Source organism: Eurypyga helias, unplaced genomic scaffold, assembly GCF_000690775.1.
Source record: "Eurypyga helias isolate BGI_N326 unplaced genomic scaffold, ASM69077v1 scaffold18999, whole genome shotgun sequence".
Lineage (NCBI taxonomy): Eukaryota > Metazoa > Chordata > Aves > Eurypygiformes > Eurypygidae > Eurypyga > Eurypyga helias.
Genome location: NW_010271868.1, coordinates 34212 through 54778, shown reverse-complemented (window position 1 = coordinate 54778; position 20567 = coordinate 34212). Strand labels below are relative to the sequence as shown.

The window sequence follows — 20567 nt, the reverse complement described above, 5'->3', positions numbered from 1 at the left end:
GTCTCCCGCAGGTTGCTGCCCGGGCGCCTGTTCGGGCCGCGGTGACAGCTCCCGGCAGCGGACGCGATTCGGGCTGAAGGCACTGAGTCATCCGTAGACCCCCTCGGGTGACTTAGCGCGTTGAGGACAAGTTTTCCAGGCAGCCCTAATTCAGACGGCTGGTTTGGGAGCGCTGCCTAATTCCTGATGTTGGTTCTGCTCCTAAAATTCGTCTCGTTTGGGCAGCTGGTTCAAAGTTGCACTGCAAAATCTTCCTTTTCCAGTTGCACTCTGTCCTTCGATGTTATTTTGCCTTTAAAAATGCGAGAACCTCCTTCATTCCACTTTCTGCCATATGGGAACAGCCCTATATATACATATTCCATACCACTTCTCTGTTTTGTTACGATTATTCAAAATACGTTTCCTTCCCATTTTTCATCTTAATTTATTGAATTCTTATGCTGTTATTGAATTGTATGCTATTATTGAATTCTTCTCATGCTGTTATTTCTAAATGCTTTTCAGAGTTGGATGCAACCTGCAAGAGTATGGATTTATGGTATAATAACACACAAGTTTTAAATAACATTTTTTCTTGATCCTTGTTTATACCGATTTTATACTGATTTGCTAGAAAAGACATGATACGAGTTGTGAGTAACATGTCTGTAGGGGCTTTGGAAGATTTTTTTCTTTTGATAGCTGGTAAATGGCGCTAGAGATTTAATTCAGGAGATTTGACAATTATGTCAGAAACATTACAGATTAAGCACTTCGGTAAACATTGGTATCAAGAAGACAAGCACACTCATTCCTACTTGGTATTATTCATCACTGGCTGTGCGCTCTGAAAAGTGCAGTAGCTTTTAACGTCATTAGTATTAATTACATAGCTTGGTGTGTGTAATACTTGTAATTTTCAAGGCATTTCCATGCATGTTATTAAAATACTTAATGTCTTACAAATGTATTGCATAAGGGATGTCATCCTGGCTTTTATGGATGGATAACTGGGGGATGGGAAGAAGAACCTTGACTTAGTGTTGATAAAAGCTTAATGCCACGAGAAGGGTTTGCAGCTGAGTAGAGGTGAGACCCAGGGAATTCCTAGCTCCAGTACTTTGTATTTAGGCCAGCGTATTAATAGCTTACAGCATCATCTGCCTTGGGTAGTCGGTGTGTTGTTCTAGGGAAGATACAGCGCACAGCACAGTATGAAGCTGTTAACAGGTTAGATGCCTTTCAAGGTGTGTCGTTCTTTGGCTGTTTCATTTAAGTAATACTTGCCTATGCAAAAGCTTGCTGTCTTTGTACGTGCTTCTGAGCAAAGAACACAGGCTCCTCTAGTTACGCTCAGCAAGCTGATTCTGGACCAGAGCCAATGCAGAAATACAGGCAAGTTAGCTTGGTGCTTTCTTTGAGCTGCGGCGTCGTGCTATAGAGCATCGAGATCAGGCTTGCGTCAAGCCACTTTGAGTATGGGCAGGGCTGTCTTCCAGTTATGATGTGGCCTAAAAACTGTATAATTCTTTTATTTCTAGAGGACATCCTTTACTGTCACTGGGGAACTACTTACTCTGAAAACCCTGCATAAGCTTCCTGCACTTTTTCATGGATAGAGTTTCTGGGTTTTTAATGGCTGATCTTTTTGTAAGCATTACATCAGGCTAAAAATGGTCTTATCCTTGTTCACAAAGTACTGGTATATTCACTAATTGGTCTCCTTTGATGCGTGTGTCAGGGCTGGAATGGAATTCATTACTATGCTGTTCAGTAATCAAAGGCAGTTTATGTTCTCTGTATATATTGGAGGACAGGACTAATTTTTACAGTACTCTCATGAAGCAATATGTATTGCTCCTGACACTTGCTGAGCTCACTGCAGGTGACTGATAATGCCTAGCATACAATCTGAAGCTCTAAGGATTGCCAAGAATAAGAAGCCTCTTGCATATGAGATTGGACATTGATTTCTTTCCTGTGCAATCTTACATGAAGGACCCAGTTCAGTCACCTCATTCTATTTGAAAAGAAATTGTAACTGTTTGGTTGCTACTGTGAAAGATACCTTTCCTGGAAGAAAGTTCAGTATCTCTTTCTCTTGGTTTTTTTGACAGGAGCTCTGCTGACAGTGGAGCATGTGAAGAATGATGTTGAAATTTCAGTAGAAGAAGGCAAAGAAACCATTCTCCGTGTGTCCGAGTAAGTGACTTTGCATCTCTCCTTCTAGCTTTGGGTCAGCAGTTTTAAAAATCACATGGCTGTAACATTGACAGTAACCTTTTCAGGTAGGAGTAAGAGAAGAATTGAGTTTTATTCATCACTGCATTATTGATGTTTCCTTATAGCACAAGCAAAACATCTACCATATATGATCTTTATGGAAAGGGCTCTGGTATTCTTATTTGCATGCACTTATGTCTAACCATTTATGCTGTACCAGTCACTTTATTGTTTAGGTGTTTGCCTTTTTGAGGTGCCGTGGATTATCAAAAGCAAGACCATTCTGTATTAGGCAAGATTGGTATAGAAGATTCCTTGGATTTGTACACATATGGTGGAATGAATTTTAAAGGCTTATATGGGATTATTTTGGGCTCGTGGCTGCATATAAGTGAAGGCATGATGTTATCTCAGAAAAGGGCTACTTATGCCATGCTACCCAGTGAACTTATCTGCATCCGCTGGAAAGAATCCTGGAAATTTTTGTAGAAATCTATTGTATCAGAGTATCCTAAAAATACGCTGCCACTGGAATAAATATTTTCAAGTTTGGAGCACGACGGTGGTTTTTATGATCTGAGCAGGATCATATGTATATCAGAAATGCAGTACTAATGTTGTTAGTTTTGGGAAGCTGCACTGTCATCTTCGATTCCTTATCAGGGAAGATACCTAGATATGTCACGAGGAGATATCCTGATATCTTAAGTACCGCTGACGTATCATTGTGTCTACAGTAAGGAGCATATTTTGACTCAATAAACATTTTGCAGTCCTAACCTGAAGTATGTTAACACTTAGAATTAGTGCTTATAAATGTAGTTTTTGAATACTGATTGGTTTTTGACAGAACAGGGGAAAAAAAAATCTATTTTTGCTGAGCTATTTCAGTAGAAGATGCTGTTAAATCCACCAATGCATCATAAATTGGTATTCCTGTATGTCTTTAGAATGGTTATAAAAACAACATAGTATTTTTATCTTGTGTTGTGGAGATCCTGACTTGTTCCTCATAAATTAACACCAACTGAGCTTTTCCATGGTCTTCTAACCTTGGGGAAAGAGCTTGTCACTATGTATGTATTTCTGCAAAAAGTCAAAGCGCAGGATGGGTCACAGTTCAATCATAATGATCATTTTACTGGTGGCAAATACCGCTTTCTGTTAAAAAGGTTAGACATGAACTCAGATACGATTCTTTCCTTACTGTAATCCCCGACTTCACGTGTTGTCTTTTGCTGTGGCTAGTGATGGCATTGAATTGGTGCTTTTGAACTGAAGCAAGAGAAATGTGGCAGCTTGTATTGGGACTAAATTGGTACAGCATTAATAATTTTCAGAGTGTGTTCTGCACATGTGGGATACAGCTTACCTAACAGTTGATTGGTTATTATTTGGTTGCATGAGAGAGTTTTCCCTATAAGCAGTCTGAGTCAAGAGTTTGGTTTCATTTTCCTTTCTCAGTTTAGGCAGTGTGTGTGTATGTATATACCAAAAGATACACGTGTATGTATACACTGCTGTGACACATGGGGATGATCTTGGAATAATACCCATTTATATACTTGGCTTTGAAATAATATTTTATTTTATTAAATGATTTTTGTATAACCATGCCTTCTTCCCACTGCATTGCAAACCCACTCTCTTTAGCTGTAATGGAAATTGTCAGAAATATAAAACAAAAGCTCATCTTCTGCACTGTGGTCACGTGTGGATAATATCCAGAATCATGTTTCCATCAGGTGGAATTTTTTGGTGTGTTAGTGTCCTCTCATCCCTGGCATTGGATTATGTTTAAGAAGTTATTCCAAAACTCAATATTGCATTAATTCTCTCTTGCTCGGTTGCACAATCATTTAAAAAATTGATTCTCTATTTTAAAGTCTGTTAAAAGTGTATCTGTAACTCGAGAAGCAGCAGCTGAACTCAGGTCTCAAACTAATGCTTTTGGTAAATGGATTTCATGGCATCGATTCTGCTGAAGCTATCTTATTTTGGCATGACTTGAAATTCGCTTGGGATGTTTCAGACTTCGATTTTTAAATTTTTTTCAGGAAACCATTAGTTCTAATGACTTGACTTGAACAAGAGAGAACATTGCTATTTTTCTACGTGATATTTTGAAGTGCAGTTAAAATCTGGTGGCAAACTTTCCAGCTGAAACTTAGTTGTTAGCTGAAAAGTTTATCGCTAATCTGAAATGATGAATTATATTTTAAAGGCTATTTTAGAAGGCTCAGCTTCAGAGCTTCATGTGGTAATAGGCCCTAAACAAGCAACTCTGCTAAATGCTGATGGCTTTATGGAGTGTTTTGATACACCTGCATCTTACTGGATAACAACCTGCAGCACAGCTTTTCTGGTTTGTGCTGCGAACATGTGCACGCTTCAGAGTCCTGTTACTCCTAGGGCGATACGTCTGACCTCTGCTCAGAACCATTCTGCAGTGCTTGTTACAAATTCCTGCAAATAATGATTTATTACAATTGGAGCTTTCTCGGTGTCTTGTGTTTAGCGCTTTTCCTTCTCCCATCTTCTGCTTCTCGAATATTTGCCCTGCTGTCTAACTTTGTGGCATTTCACGTCGCTTTGGAGAGACACACACTCTTTGCCTGTAACCTTATATTGTCCCTGGTTATTCTTCCTTCCTTACCCCTGCAGTTGGCAGGTGTTTGCCACAGACAGTGACTGTAATGTTTTGTAAACTTTTCAAAGGAAGGAGGCCAATTAGCACTATGTTTGGGTGGAAAAGGATCTTTTTTCCTCAAAGAAAATAAACAACTTTTTAAGCACAAGTGAGCTTTTTACTCAGAGTAACATTGTTACAGTTCATGTTTATTCAGTTTTGCTCCAGTGATCAAGGATATTTGTTTTAGTATGAACTAGTGAAAACAAAGACACATTTCACAGACTTTCTGTAGCTGCAAATGTGTTGTGTTTTGTTCTTCCCAGTTTGAAAAAGCTTCATTAAAATCTGATAGCAGTGTGAAATTAGGAGATACTTTGTATATGTTAAGCCCCCAACTGTGGCTTTTGTTTTTAGTTGTATTTTATGGATCTTCTGTATAAATGGATCCTAGAAGCATGAAAAGCTAGAAGGAAAAAAAACCCTACAAGTGAACTATGTCCCTTAGGTTTATGGGCATTTAACCTAATGAGACTGGCTGATCCATTGGTACTAAAAATGGGTATGATCATAATTGTTAATACAACAAGAAGTCTTCTATATCTTACTGATAACTTTGATATTTGCAAGGCTTTTGAGCTAGCAAAAGGCTTTTTGGGCTACCAAAACTCTTTTAATTTTGTAAAGGACATAGTGGGTGTAACAGGAAGTACAGAACAACAGCAGAACAGAAACGAAGCCTTGCCTGGAGAAATTGAAGAGTAGCATTCAGTCCATTAAACCGAGCGGAACAGAACACTTAGAAGAATTCTTTTTGTTGATGTCAATGCTTGTTTAGAAGCAATCGGAGCTCTGATTTTGTAATCTGGACCTGTGTGGGACTGTGGAGATGGGTATTATCTGGAGAATTGATGGTTGTGATGCATCTTTCTTCCATAGCTCTTTCATAAATATTAATTAAAAGTCCACCTTTATCTTGGGTGAATTTGAAGCTAGATTTCTGACAGTATGCACCTTTTGTCATACTGGTATGTAAGGTGGAAAAGGGAGATTAAAACCCAGAAAGAAGTGCTCATTGGAGGGCCTTTTGCCTCCATCTATTGAGAATTTTCAACAGCAGAAAGGGAAAACCAAACACAAATTAGTCTTTTATCTGGAGAAGACTGGGTAAAGCACAGAAAGGCAAATCTGTTCAACCGGGGATAGTCTCTGTGAAGTGTGAATTCAGTAGGGTGGGTAACAAACGAACAGGTTTTCTTCCTCTGATGCTAACCTTAAAAACACGGTGGAGACCTCTTGATCCCTCTGTAGATTCTCTAGAAATCCTCTTCAAAGTCATCCTTCTTGTCTGAAAAGAAAAGAAAGCAAATGTTGATTTAGCTCCTTATATTCTGGGAAATGTGTAGCTCAGGTTGTACTTACACGTTCTGTCAGATGCTGGAAGAGAGAGTTTTATTTTCTGAAAGAATAATCAGTTTTATTTTCTTCATTTTAGTCTGTCTAAACAGAATTGTTTCATGTTTAGAAGTTTATTGTTCCATCTGGTGATAGAAAGGCAAGGGCTAAAATATTATTTTGCTAGATTTTTTTTTTTTGAATTCTGGCGAGTCTGTTGGTTCACCCAGAAATTATTTTGCATTTACTTCACACATATTACAACTGTGTGTGTACAACTAATATTGAACTGGAAGTACTAATTTACTATACCTTTATTTTGTCCCTTTCTTTTTTTAGGCATGTGTCATTTAGTGATGTGAATTCAATAGCTCGTTATCTGGCTAGAGTCGCTGGTTCTGCTGGGTTGTATGGTTCAAATCTCTTGGAACACACTGAGGTGAGAAGGAATCTCTGTTTCTTTTTATTTTCCTTTTCCTTCTTCTCCTCTCTTTTGGCCTTTTTGGGGATTTTGTTTGTTTGAAATCTGAGCTTTGAAGTGGTTGCCCTTTCCCACTCCTGCAACAGCAGCTCCTAACCTGACAGTTCGCGAATACAAGGGAATTCAGGTTGGACGGTGATATCTGCAGTTTTCCCTCTCCGCTTCCCTCAGCTCTGCTGCAATCAGTTGCTGCCTTGCAGCGCCTCAGCGTAACACCAGAAGCGCTGCATGACATTGAAATCCTGAATTAGTTTTTGCTGTGTATGATGGACAAATCCCTGAACCCCGTTTCATTCAGTGAAATGTGTCGAGGCATCGTCACGTATGTGGACTGTTGCTGGTGCCATTCCTGTGTTCCGTTGTGCTTCCCTAGTTGTGCCATGAGGGCACCAGAACTTTCATGCCAAAGAGGGAACTTTTTTGGTCTTCCTTACTTAGACAGGTTATGAGAAGTTAGTAGGAACTGTAGATACGAAATGAGGGGGAATTCTTCCTGAGTCTAGCTCAGAGTAATCATACGCTGAGCTTTTAGTTGGCGACTGAAACTAAGAGATTGATAAATTGAAATTTATTTCCTCTGAAATTTGAGGAGAAAACTGAAGGACTTGAATCAACTCCTTTCTACAACTACTTGAAGGCAGTGTAATCACTCTTCAGGTGTAACAGCTGGTCTCAAGGGAAGTGTTGTCTTAGTATATTGCTTGGAAGGCATTCAAAATATTGTACGTTACCTTGTGGCTATTTAAACTTTCTCTCCAAAACCTGTAAGTTAAGCCCTGAGACCTCTGCAAACACACTTTCAAGAGTGGTATTTCTGATAAAATGCTTCTTTTAACTTCTGCATCTTTCAAAAATAAAGTTGTTCTTTGAGAAGTACAGCGACAGCTGCGTTTGTGGTGCAAATATTTTGGAGCACAACTGCAGATGACTGAACTGAATGACGTGGTAGTGTAATTACATCTGTGCCTGCCACGTCGGCTCGCATATATTGGAAGGATTCCTGATGCAGTTTACAGAACGCTTCCAGATGAAATGGGGACAGAGGACTAGAAGAGACAGGCTCCTACAGGATTGAGGGATTCAGTTTATAGACAGGGCTACATTATTAACTGAGGGCCTGATTCTTACTTTCTTTTAGTTTATGTACCAAAATATATTTCCTTTAGTAGGAGGAGACTGTTTTACAGGAGATGGGAGAGAGAAATGAGGTGGGGGAGGGATTTGATTTCACAGAATCTAAAAGGAGATGAGGCAGAGAAGATAGGGACTGAGGGGAAAATGGTGTACTTGTCCAGTAGCAGAACCATGGCGATCAAATAGGTCACAAATGTGTTATGTAAATACTTGAGGGATAGTAACAATCATTATATACTCTGTGTGATAACTAAGTATCTAAGAACTGTTGATTGTTTTTACCAATGGGAACAGCTTCAGCGAAGTCTGTATTTTCAGCAGTTTGAACATATCCTGAAGGGAGAAATTAAATTTGATCATTTAGTGTAGTTCTGGATGGACGTTTCAGTATATTTTATTTTAAACGTTCTTTGAGCATATATTGTGATTTATTGTCTGAGACATTTAATGTTCCAGTTAATATTTTCTGCTTAGCTATTAAATGGGTTGTATTTGTGGATGGATATAATGTTCAGATTTTTAACAAGCTTCTTTCTCATTCCTTCAGTAACTTTGACTATCTTTTGTCCCTTAAAACTAGATTGACCATTGGCTGGAGTTCAGTGCCACTAAGTTATCTACTACCAGCCAGTTTCTTTCAGCCGTTCAAGAGCTCAACCACTGTCTGTCTCTGAGAACGTACTTGGTCGGAAACTCGCTCAGTCTCGCAGACTTGTGTGTCTGGGCTGTGCTGAAAGGTACCAGTATATCTTCTCACTTTTATTGGTTTGCGGTGTGTGTATCAGGAGTCCTCAAATTCCCATCTTTGTGGATGCTGGTAGTGACTCTTATCTGTATGCCAGGCTGTACACTATTTGCATGCTTCTTTGGCCTGTGCATTGCTAGTGATGGGAACACTATAACTTAGGAAACCCTAGAATTTTTTAAAAATTGTTTTTATATGTGAAAATTTATAGGATGCAATTATAGATGGGAATTATTTTAACTTCTTTTGTGTTAACTGTAAGAGTGTCTTCTCATTGCCTGTTTCCTACATACGGAAATTTGCTGTGGCACAAAATTGTGGGTTATATAATTCAAAATATTTTGTAATACAAAGTAAAATTGTACACACAGACTTTTCAGTGATGTTATCTTAGTAGAGTAAATTTGTTTGGTGTTTAGTTTGAATTATTCAAAGAGGTGTATATTACCCTATGAAATACCCTTGAAAGATTAGAAGAAGCTTTGATGAAATATTTTTATGGGTTTGGTTTTTTATATCCTCTTAGATTTATGTCTAAAGCTGATAGGTGTCAATCTACCATTCAGAATTACCAAATTCCTCATGAAAGGAAAATACATAATCAAGATTGAAGGCTAACAACTTTCAGTATTTCTTCAAAATTGCTGCTCTTCAGAAAAAACCTGAAAGGCGTGTACTTCTTTCATCCTTTTTTTTTCTCCTTTCCCTGTCAGAATCTTTCTAGTGAAATTGTGTTCCTTGAAAATTAGATTGTGAGAATACAGCTCCTCCAAGATAGAGGGTAGCAAGTAAAAGGTAGTAGGTTCTGATAAAGCTTAGAAAACATGAAATGCAGATACATGAGAAGGATAGCCTGTATTTCTGTCTTGAAAAAAGTTGTGATGTTGAGGAGGGTGATACAAATAAAAGTGTATTTTCCCCAGTGTCCCCTTTCCCCACCACACACACCTTCTGCTTTGATGAATCCAAGAAAGAATGCAGTATGTCTTGGGTTGGGAGGGAGTTTGTTTATTTAAATTGCTTTAGAATTACTTGTGACCCCATGGCTAAATGTCTTGTCAGAAAAAAGTATAAGTAGATTTTTTAAAATCATGATTTTTTTAGTCTTAAAAATCGCTGTCAGTAATCGTTCCATTTTTATATTGTGATGGTTTGAAAATGGTTTGTTTCCTCACAGATAATAACACATGGCAAGAGCAATTACAGCAAAACAAAGCTCCTGTGCATGCAAAGAGATGGTATGGCTTTCTTGAGGTACAGAGTGCTTTTCAGTCTGTAGGAGCCAAGTGGGCTTCTGGTACACCAAAGGTTAAAATGGTAAGATTTACTGAGATCCTCTGGAAAGAGTAGCTTTATTTGTGTGAATACACTATAAGATGATTTTTTTCATGTTAGAGAATTAGAAGTTAAAAGGAATCAGTTGTACAGTGATTAAACTTCTGTTTAATTTTGTTCGTTTGTTTAAAAATAAAGCTGTCACTTTCTTATTTAGAAAGGCATGAGTTGTGTAGTCCAGTGCTTAAATGGAATAATGTAAAAATGACACCTCTCAGTCGCTGCTCTTTAGACATATTTGCTTTTTCTAAAGAGGATTTTGAGATCCTGGTAGACCTGCAAAGGTGGCAGTCTTTCGTTGATTGAACTTGTTAATCGCATTCGGGTTAAGAACACTAGGATTTATAACCTTGGCTAGCAACTGTTTTCTTCTGTGGAATACATCAAACAACTTTGTGGGACTTTTCAGTCCTGGATCGCATTTGAAGACCCAGAAAAGTCCAGAATTAATCTTGTTTTGATGTACTACGAGTCATGTGAAGGTTGTGAAGAGGTGAATTTGGGGTCCAGTATGGCAGCTTTTTGTTGTCTGGTTTGAAATGAGACCTTGGAGCAGAAGCTATTATCTAGAGTTTTATAGCTGTTTTTACAGCTAATGCAGTCTGTAATTATGTCTCTGTTGATTTTTAAGGCAACAGAAAAGAAAGCAGATGTTGGGAAGTTTGTTGAACTTCCTGGTGCAGAGATGGGAAAGGTCATTGTGAGGTTTCCCCCTGAAGCAAGTGGGTAAGAAACATAAATGCTTTGAGAAGGTTCTATTTCAATTTGGTTTTTTAAAAAAAGATAAAAATGTGCTTTGGTGGGGGTTTTAGTCAGCTCATCAGACAAGACTTTTAAGCCAAAAGAGTAATTAAAGCTTTGTCCTGATCTATGTTTACTTCTCTATGCCTCATTGCAGTGTTGCCTGAACTTGGAATAGGGAGGTTAGTTGCTAGCAGGTGACATAGTCCTGCTCAGCATGGGATGAGGGGAAGCAGAAGGATGGCATTTGTGTGGATAATGGAGGCGTGTGCACTGACAGGAGCTGTGATGTGTGAATACAGTCTTCATGAGTTGGGTGAAAGGACTCAATGCTTCTCAAGGAAGTTTGGATTTGAGAAGGGAAAGATGTAAGGGACAGTCTCCCTTTCTGGAAGCTTGACACCAGATGTGTCGTGGAAGTTCTTTGGGCCAGACTGTATGTAGTCCTAAAACACAAACTCCTTAAAGTGGAGATGTGATGAGCCAATTTAATAAATACAATTTTCAGCCAGCTTTTGATTTTCTGTTTCTTTTGAGAATTGCCTGATGAGCTGTAAAATTTTCATGATTGCATTTTCTTCATTAAACTGGCTGTTTAGCATCATGTGATTTCTGTAGTAGTGTTTCTTACTCTCATTAGTCCAGTATAAACTGTCACTCAAATATCAAGAGTTATGTGTTTTGTGCATGTATGTGTATAACATATATCATTCTCACATTATGTTAGTAGCTTTTAGTGTCTTAATTCTGGTGTTTTAACTAAAACATCGTTCGTTAGGGACCCATATATTTTTAATCTTTTATTTCCCTTCTAGATATCTGCATATCGGTCATGCCAAAGCTGCCCTGCTAAATCAGCACTATCAAGTTAACTTCAAAGGAAAACTTATTATGAGATTTGATGACACAAATCCAGAAAAAGAGAAAGAAGACTTTGAAAAGGTATGATAAGGGAGCAGGGAAATCCATTCACTGTGTAGCTAAATCAAACGTAAATGACATGCAGATCTACTCTTGAACCCTATTTTTGCAGTATCACTATTACACTTAAGTCTTGTCCTTGGAAGAAATTTCCATCATCTTTACCCTAAAAAGCATAAAGCCCTTTCACCTGTAGTTGATTCTTCACTTTCTCCAGCGTTTATTTGGCAGTATGTAGACATGCAATTCTTGCAATATGCTGTTTTCATTGTATATAAATACTACTTAGTCTGTAACAAGTAATTTGTGTCAGCTTTCTTCTCCTTTTCTTGTCCTACCCCTTTCTTAAGTTGTCTTAGTCTGATCTCATATAATTGTAAGATGTGAATTAGTAAGTGCTGCCTCTTTCGTGCGTGTCTTACCATTCTTATGGCTTATCCTTCCCGGACAATGAAGCATTAAAAACACCACATCTGGCATGAAGAGGATCAAGGATCAAGAAAACTAGGTTTCCTGAATATTACAGTGTACAGTTTCCCACTTTGCAGGTTATTCTTGAAGATGTTGCAATGCTGCACATCAAACCAGATCAATTTACATATACCTCAGATCACTTTGAAACAATAATGAAATACGCGGAGAAGCTTATTCAGGAAGGGAAGGCATATGTGGATGACACTCCTGCAGAACAAATGAAAGCAGAGCGTGAACAAAGGATGGAATCTAAACACAGAAACAACTGTAAGATATTTTAAGCTTCTCTCTTGCTTTCTTATCTTTTTAACTTGGCATCAAAACTTCATTTTTATTAACAAAGTTGGATGAGACGACTAATTGCGTATCTCTTAAGGTCCTTATAGGAATTTGTAAGTGTTTAGAGCTTTGTTCTGCAAGGCTGGAATAAGTGTACCTTTAGACAGGTGCCATAAACTTGTGTATGTATGACTTCATCATTATTCATTACCAATTTTAAAATACTAAAAATGTAAACTATGTAAAAATGGATTCCAGTGTCTAAAGAGGGGAGGGTGGTAATCTGTCTTTTTCTTACCGCAGTAATACAATGTAATTCTGTATCAACTTCATAATACCTTAGAACATAATTTCTTTTTACTGTTCTTAGGTGTTAATAAGAATCTACAAATGTGGGAAGAAATGAAAAAGGGAACAGAATATGGACAAACGTGTTGTCTACGAGCAAAAATAGATATGAGTAGTAACAATGGATGCATGAGGGATCCAACTCTTTATCGTTGTAAAAACCAGCCTCACCCACGTACTGGAAGTACCTACAAGTATGTTCACTTTCTCCTTGTGTGGCCTGTGATTTTTTTTTTTTTTTCCTTTTTTCAGGGAATTCATCATTCCTTGGTAAACTTTTAATACTTGGAACCTGCTAGCATTTTTTAGTCAGAATATGTAACAAGTATCTTGACTTTCTGAAACTTCAGCAAATGACTTTTTAAAGCCTGTGAGTTGGCCAGCATGGTCAAGTGAATATTACTTCCCTTTTGGTCCATAAATACATTGTATGTTGATGAAGAGCATTGAGTGAAAACATGTTTTAAGACTTCATGACTGTATCTTCGACAATAAAGCTGTTTGATTTAGCTCTTGGAGCTTAAACAGAACCGTGGCATTTTTACATTGCTACAATTTTATATTGCTACAAAACATCCCTGATCGGCTTACCTGAGTGGCTGCCTCCAACTGCTGTCTTTGTGCAGAATGAAGAATTACTACATCATGCGTTGAAGTAAGCCTACCCAATTGTTCAAGGCTTTGGTTCAGTGCTTTTTTGAAACCTCTGTTTCCAGCAATGCAACTCCCTTTTGGGAAACACTGATTTAATGTGTGTATAATAGGAAAGCTCTGTCTGTGGGTAAGGGTTTGTTTTTAAACATGAAGGCTTTGCACCTTATTCAGTCAACTAATGATTCTTTTTGATATTCAAGGAAAAAAACACCCTGTAAGTCAACATTTGGTGTTTTGAAAAGAACACTACAATGTAGGATAATTTTTTCTTTTGTCTTGAATATTAAGGCTATGATCGATTAACTTTTTTAAAGACTTTGTTTTTAAATGACTGCCCTCTGGATCTTTTTATGTACAGTTTGTTGTGTCTGTGCTATTTTAGTCTTGACCTGAAAGGTTTCAAGGCCATAGATTATAAATATAATCTATAAATTATGCTTAGTTTGAAGGTTTACATGTGAAGAAAGTGCTTTGTTCTTCTGCCCTGCTAATTGAAGGTCTTTATTCTCAGGGTTTACCCCACATATGACTTCGCCTGCCCCATTGTTGACAGTATTGAAGGTGTCACACATGCATTGAGAACAACCGAATACCACGATAGAGACGAACAATTCTACTGGATCATTGAGGCCCTGGGAATAAGGAAACCATACATATGGGAGTATAGCCGGCTAAACCTCAACAACACTGTGCTCTCTAAGAGAAAGCTTACGTGGTTTGTCAACGAAGGGCTTGTGGATGGATGGTATGTTACGTGGTTGTAGTGGTGCATTGTTTCTGAAGACGCTCGTGACTCATGCACGCGTTCTGTTTCGGACAGTGCTTAAACATCGAAACAGCATGAATGAATATTTAAACACTAAGAACACAGATCCATTACAGTGGCTTCTGCATGTACAATGTGTGTGTTTACTACTCTACAGTAACTGTGTGCATGCATATCCTGTAATAAACATGAGGTAGTTTATTTACAGACTCTGGCTCTTGCTAAGGGTGCTACTTACACATTTTCCACTGAGTCATTGGATACGTTCCCAAACAATGCCAGACGGGAGCCTGAATTGAAGAACTTCTGGTCCTATCCATCTAGTCAAATCCATCCTACTTCCTTCCCGCCTGCCCTATCCTCCTTCTTGCTGTTCTTTTTTTCATGTTAACTGGATTTCAGCAGACGATGCTTGGTGGCTGGTAGCCTAAGTATTTCCCTAGAAAGGGTGAGCCATGGATTTACACTTCTGCAAGTAGATCATAGCCTAGAGAGGCTTCTTTGTTCTTCATTCCCACCATGGACTAGCTGTGGGAGCACAAAATCTGAAGTCCTCTCTTCATAGTACAGGATTCTGAAGAAATACCTGGATAATGCCAAGTCATACAACTGCTTGTGGTGTTTTTACTGGGCTGGTTTTAGGCGATACTGTGCTCAGCCTACGGGAGCATCATTTTGACCAAGCAGCCCAGGAACTTGCGTGTCTTGCTTAGGTGTGCCAAGTGTGCTTTTTTGGTTGGTTTTATTTTTTGATTGTGTTGGAAGCCTGGATTCCTGTCTTAGGGAATTGCTAGAGCCAAAACACTCTGTCTTGTATTTCTTTTTTTTTCTTCTTTTTCCTTTTTTCTCTATCCTAGGGGTGTAGCTGGTCTTGTGATGACCTCTCCCTCCCTAAGCCTCCCTCTTAGGGCCTCAGCAAGGTTTCATCTGAATTCTCACCAACACATTTTACATTTCAGATTTCAGCCTTTTCATTTCCTGTGTTACAGAATGGAATAATAGAATTCTATCACTTATGTCATTTATTGAGAGATAACATTGTCATTCACCCCTTTTTGGTTTCTCTTGTGCAAGAAAGAATCAAGTCCTGTTGTTTCAAATTCCATTATTCAGGTGGCATTGAAAAGGAAGTAATGTGATAGGGACATAACTTTTGCTCTGCCAGTTTTTGAGAGATTTAAGATTGAATAGATACAGGAAAAGAGCCAATTCACCATGAGATGGTTTCTTTCCCGGGGGTGAGGTAGAAGAAAACCTGCACCGTGCATTTTGTATGGATGAGAGTTCAATCTTTTCAGTTAGGTCTTCCTGTCTAGCTCTTACTTCACACAAATAAAATACACTGAAGCTGGGTCTTTCATGTGGCAGTATTAGGAAAGTTTTTGATCAAACAAACTAATAGAGGCAAAACTTAGTCTGTGATACTGAAGAAACATCTTTTTCTGCTAGGGATGACCCAAGATTTCCCACTGTGCGTGGTGTCCTAAGAAGAGGCATGACAGTTGAAGGACTAAAGCAGTTTATTGCTGCTCAGGTGGGTGTTTTGTCTCTTCTGATTCATTGAATCTTACTTGGTAAGGACAAGTTTTTGTGCAGGTTCAGGTAAAGTACGTGTCACTGGGAAGGTTTCATCTTTTGAAGGTTTGCTGCTTTCATGTGTACTGTTTCAACAATACTAACACCTGTGAGCAGGTCCTGGCAAAATGAGGCAGCAGCTTTCTTATTGTAAAAAGTGTTCATTTTGCAAGCTCAGAATGCTTTTCTAACCTTTTTTGGTGAATGCAAACAGTAGAGGGCTTGTAGTCTTTAAAGGACTTTGGTTTAAAGCTTTAATAGCTAGAATACTTATGTTTAATGTGATTTTTTTTTTTTTTTTCTTCTTCCCCAGGGCTCCTCTCGATCTGTCGTGAATATGGAGTGGGATAAAATTTGGTCCTTTAACAAAAAGGTATGTGATCACTTGAATTTGATGCTACTCCTGATGCCCTCTATTCTGGGATATGTAGAGAATCCAGCATTCACTGGAGTGCTTATCACAACAAGTAGCAGTTGCAGTATGTTGCATCATTTGGCACACTTTCAGGAAAATGGAATGTCCCCCCCACCCTTCTAACCTGATCTAGCATAATCCTATTGATTCTCCTATACCAATACTTACTTGCCTTATTTAGTAGTATGGGGAACGATAATGATATTTGCTGTAAATCTCATATGAAAACTGCATTTCATTTTTCTGCTTTCAAGCTGCGAGCTATCTGTAAGAAGGTATTACTTAATGCTTTTTACCTTAGCATATAGCTTACAGTGCTGTAAGCATACATAGCGTAAGCCATCATTTTGCAGCTTCATAGCGCAGTCACATTTGCTTATATAACAGGAGCTCTACAAACCCACGGAAAATGCATTATTCCTAGTTTTAAAAGGCTACCCATTTCTGGTTTGGCTTATTTGGTAATGTAAACACACTCAGTTTGATTCACGTTGGCCGCTTTTCCTTTCTGTGGCGAAAGGACTGACGCACTGGGTGTACTGCCGATAGATAAAGCCAGCACTGCTGATGTTTCTGACTGAATGTCAAATAAGGAATATTGCATCTTGACATGGTTGGTTGCTTTCTGGCAGCGGATGCTTGGACACTATAATAAGGCGAATTGTTATAATGCTGATTGCATATTTTGTGTGATTGTGGAAACACCTGTTATTTTGCATTGGGATTCCTGCTTGGTTTTGCTTAGATAGTACCCAGATCTGTTAATTTAAGTATATTTTGCTTGTCTGGCATGTGTCTTGTATTTCTTCATGTATTTTGCATTCGGTCTGCTACATACACAAAGGTTTATGAATTGGTTCTTTCTGTTGCTGCATAACTATATTTATGACTAAGAATTGGATTTTGGGGAAAAATCCACAATGGACTGTCAGGACTCATTTTTTGAATTGGCTTTTAAACTGAGTTTCTTAGACCTCTGACTCAACTCCTTGGACAGCACCGTATTTATGAGCCAATTTTATTTACACGTATCTGTGCAGATAGTTTGCAGTCTGCGCAAAACCAGTTGGTTGTGTGCAGGTAGTTCGGAGCTCAAAGACTTCAGCAGTGTGAGAGCTCTTATTTTAGATGTTATCCTGTAATTATGCTACTGACTTTTTAACACCTGTCATCTGAGGAAGGAGTGTGAGTTTTAATGAGCAAATTAAAGAGCCTGGTAATAACACTGTAAAATTTAGTCATTTAGCTACAAAAATTATACTACTAATGCTGCTAAATCACATAATACAGCTCTATTTTGCGATACATACACAGGTCCTTTTTTAAAGTACCTCTAATATTTAGGAGTCCGACTTCTGTGACTATGGACTTAAAATGTGCGATTCTAAAAGTAAATCATTATATTGCCTTACTTGGTAATGCCAAGTAATAGATGCTAATTTGCTTTTTCTAAAATTGCTGTGTAGTTTTTTACTTGACAAGAATAAAGATGGAAAAGAAGGTCACTTTGTATTAATAAAAGCAGGTGTTTTCCTTTGTGTTAGTTCCCAGTTAAACTGGTGGATCTCTGATACTCTTTTTGGAACTGGACAACTGTTTTACTTGAATTGTGTTTTTAAGTGCCTCTGAACAGGTGGTCAAACCACTATTTCAGGTGTGAAAAATGCAGTGAAAAACTACATCAGTTTGAATTTGAAAATGGACAACAAAAGTACAGGAAGACATTTTAGTGGTACCTTTTTCTTGACAAACTCATGTTGTAGAAATCCTGATGAAGTCAGTGTTATGGTGTTGCCTTATTATAGTATCTAATGCGTCTGTATTGAAATTGCAGACTTAGTAGGTGATTCCTCTATAGCCAGGTCTGTCCTTGATTGTGCTGGAGTACTGACCTGGAAAATGAGTATGGGATCAGGTCTTGTGCTGCTGGGAAAAGAATGACCTGCACTGATAAATCATTGGCTTAAGTTCAGCTACCTAGGGAGAAAGTGGTGCAGGTATAATAGCCTGTGTGAATAATAAAACTAGATCAAAGTACATCTTGCTGTCTTCCCTATGAGGCATCAGCTCATAATTTTGGTTACTTCTGGTGTCAGTTGTACCCAACCCATCATTTTTTACTCAAAGTATTTCAGTAAAAATGAGAAATCATGAAGTGTTAGCACTGTTTTCTCACTTTTCTATTCTGTAGCTTTGTATTAAAGTAACATTAAAGCAAACATGAAAAAATGCAGTAACATAAAGAATACCAGTTAATATTCCTTTTGGGTCATTGTTGTTTTATCAACATCTTATTTATCTGTCAGTGTCATATAGTCATGATCCCCCTCACTTGTTTTCTGTAGGTTATAGACCCAGTAGCACCTCGGTACACTGCCTTACTGAAAGATGCAGTGGTCCCAGTAAATATTCCTGAAGCTCAAGAGGAGATGAAAGAAGTGGCTAAACATCCAAAGGTTCTCGCTTTACTCTCTTAATATTCTTGTATTGCAGATCAGTAAGGTTTGGAAGTACCTTGGCTTGGAGCAGTCAGCAAGGAGAGTCCTGCTTTTAACTTGCTCAGACAGCATGAGATAAAACCAAGGTGTAATTTTTCACAAAGTTGTCAAAACGTGGACAACTACTGGATGTGTTTTTTTTCTTTTAAGAGGATGTAGGAAACTGCTTTTCTGAATACATGGAGCGTGTACAGACAGTGCATTGAAAGGCCGCTCTGGGAGCTTTCAGAAGAGGCGAGATGTTAAAAGTATGGAGTGATGCTCAATTTTTATTGTTGTTTGATACTAACTTTCACAGAGAAGTTTAAATATTAAATTTTATTCAAGCTTTATGGGTATAATACAATAGATACGGCTTATCCATAAGAGAGATTTAAAAAACAATAGTTTATAAAATTTGACTTATGTAGAAAAGTGATATATAAACCTGTTAATTCTACCAATCTCTGGATTTTTAATATGACTTTTACATTCAGCTGGCAAATAACTATTATCAGAAGTTAAGAACTTGCTAATTTGATACTCTTAGTATCCAGTAAACAGAATAATATCCCTTAAGAAGGAGTGTGTTACCAATACAATTGTTTTTTGGCACTGCAATTAGGAAAGATGCTTTCCTTTGGACGTGGCATCTCAGTACTTAAGCTTCACGGAAAGCATCCCTTAGCTGTCACATTTACACATGTGAAGGTTTGGCTTCATTTATTTGTTTTTATTTTGTTTCTCTGAGTGTTCCTGTAGCTGTTTTTTTATAACCAAGAGATGGACAGCAAGTTAGTCCTTTTCCCTGTGGCAGATAAACAAGGGGACATGTTTGGAGCAGGTGCAAGTGAGAATTGTGACTCTTTGAGAGTCAGAAAGTCTGAAGTTTGGTCAGATGCAAGCCAGTGTATTAAGACATTGATATTAAAAATGCTGCCTCCAGTATATAATGAAATAAGCACTGACCAGAATAAACAAATTTCAAACTCCTGAACAGCTGAAAAAGTAAACTCCTAGTTGTCTGCCTTCTTAAAAAAAACCAAACCCACAGGCCAACAATTTTTATCTCCCATTGTTGAGATGCTTTGAAGCCGAGTAATTTTAGTGTTACAAGCGACGTTTCCAATTTCTGTCATTAAAAATCTATGCAACTGAGAGAAGCTCCATTTTTTTTTCCATATTAACTATATAAAAAAGCAAAAATGAGAGTTACAAAATTATTTTGAAGGGAATTTGCATAGCAAATTGGAAACTTAAGAAAAACTCACTTAGTTTTTACCTGCAAGATCTTAAAAGATGTACAGACTTCAGGGAAACGGGGTATGCTATCAGTTGTGTTGGAGCTATGATTTGATAGAAGACAGGAACTCATGCAACACTTGTGAGTGAGAAACCTGGGAGAGTTGTGGAAGAATACTATAGCTTTGTATTACTGTTACTGTTCTTCTTCTGTCTTCATCTGCCTTCTTTCATAAATAAAGCAGTGTTTTGGCACTGCATTACATTTTTTCAGCTTATATAGTAACTGTCTCTCCTTTGAAATCAAAATCATTATCCACAGAATGCTGACGTTGGGTTGAAACCTGTGTGGTATGGCTCCAGAGTCCTGATCGAGGGTGCAGATGCAGAGACCCTGACAGAGGGAGAAGTGGTGACTTTCATAAATTGGGGCAATATTACCATCACCAAATTAAACAGGTAACCTGTTTACTGGAAGATGAAATTATTTTTTGCTTTTCAGTTTCAATTTTTTTTTAAATAGGTAGCTTGTAGCAGTAAGATGTTCATGTTTATCAGTGTCCTGTGATTCTGTATATCGATGTCTACCTTGAAATAGGTCACAGAACTGTGTTTTAGCTAGGGTATATTTTAATGTAGTTCCAGGTGTGAATCGCCACTCAGTCCTGATACTGCATGTCCCTCTCATCCAGTGTGCTCCATGCTTCTGTGGTAATATTTCCACTGTGAAACAGCTTTTTCAGACCAAAAA

The 20567-nt window shown here is 38.1% G+C and overlaps 1 protein-coding gene across 1 annotated transcript in view; it reads left to right on the top strand.

Annotated features, from left to right (window-relative positions):
- Positions 1–2103: 2103 nt before the first annotated feature.
- Positions 2104–20567, top strand: part of LOC104515101 (bifunctional glutamate/proline--tRNA ligase-like) — a 36902-nt gene continuing 18438 nt past the window's right edge. The window contains exons 1-13 of the mRNA XM_010158952.1: positions 2104–2184; positions 6569–6668; positions 8425–8581; positions 9767–9906; positions 10556–10650; positions 11481–11607; positions 12135–12327; positions 12710–12881; positions 13853–14086; positions 15557–15641; positions 15996–16055; positions 18443–18553; positions 20139–20275. Of these exons, the coding sequence (XP_010157254.1) occupies positions 9904–9906; positions 10556–10650; positions 11481–11607; positions 12135–12327; positions 12710–12881; positions 13853–14086; positions 15557–15641; positions 15996–16055; positions 18443–18553; positions 20139–20275 (1217 nt within the window). The 5' untranslated portion in view covers positions 2104–2184; positions 6569–6668; positions 8425–8581; positions 9767–9903. The remainder of the gene's footprint in view (positions 2185–6568; positions 6669–8424; positions 8582–9766; positions 9907–10555; positions 10651–11480; positions 11608–12134; positions 12328–12709; positions 12882–13852; positions 14087–15556; positions 15642–15995; positions 16056–18442; positions 18554–20138; positions 20276–20567) is intronic.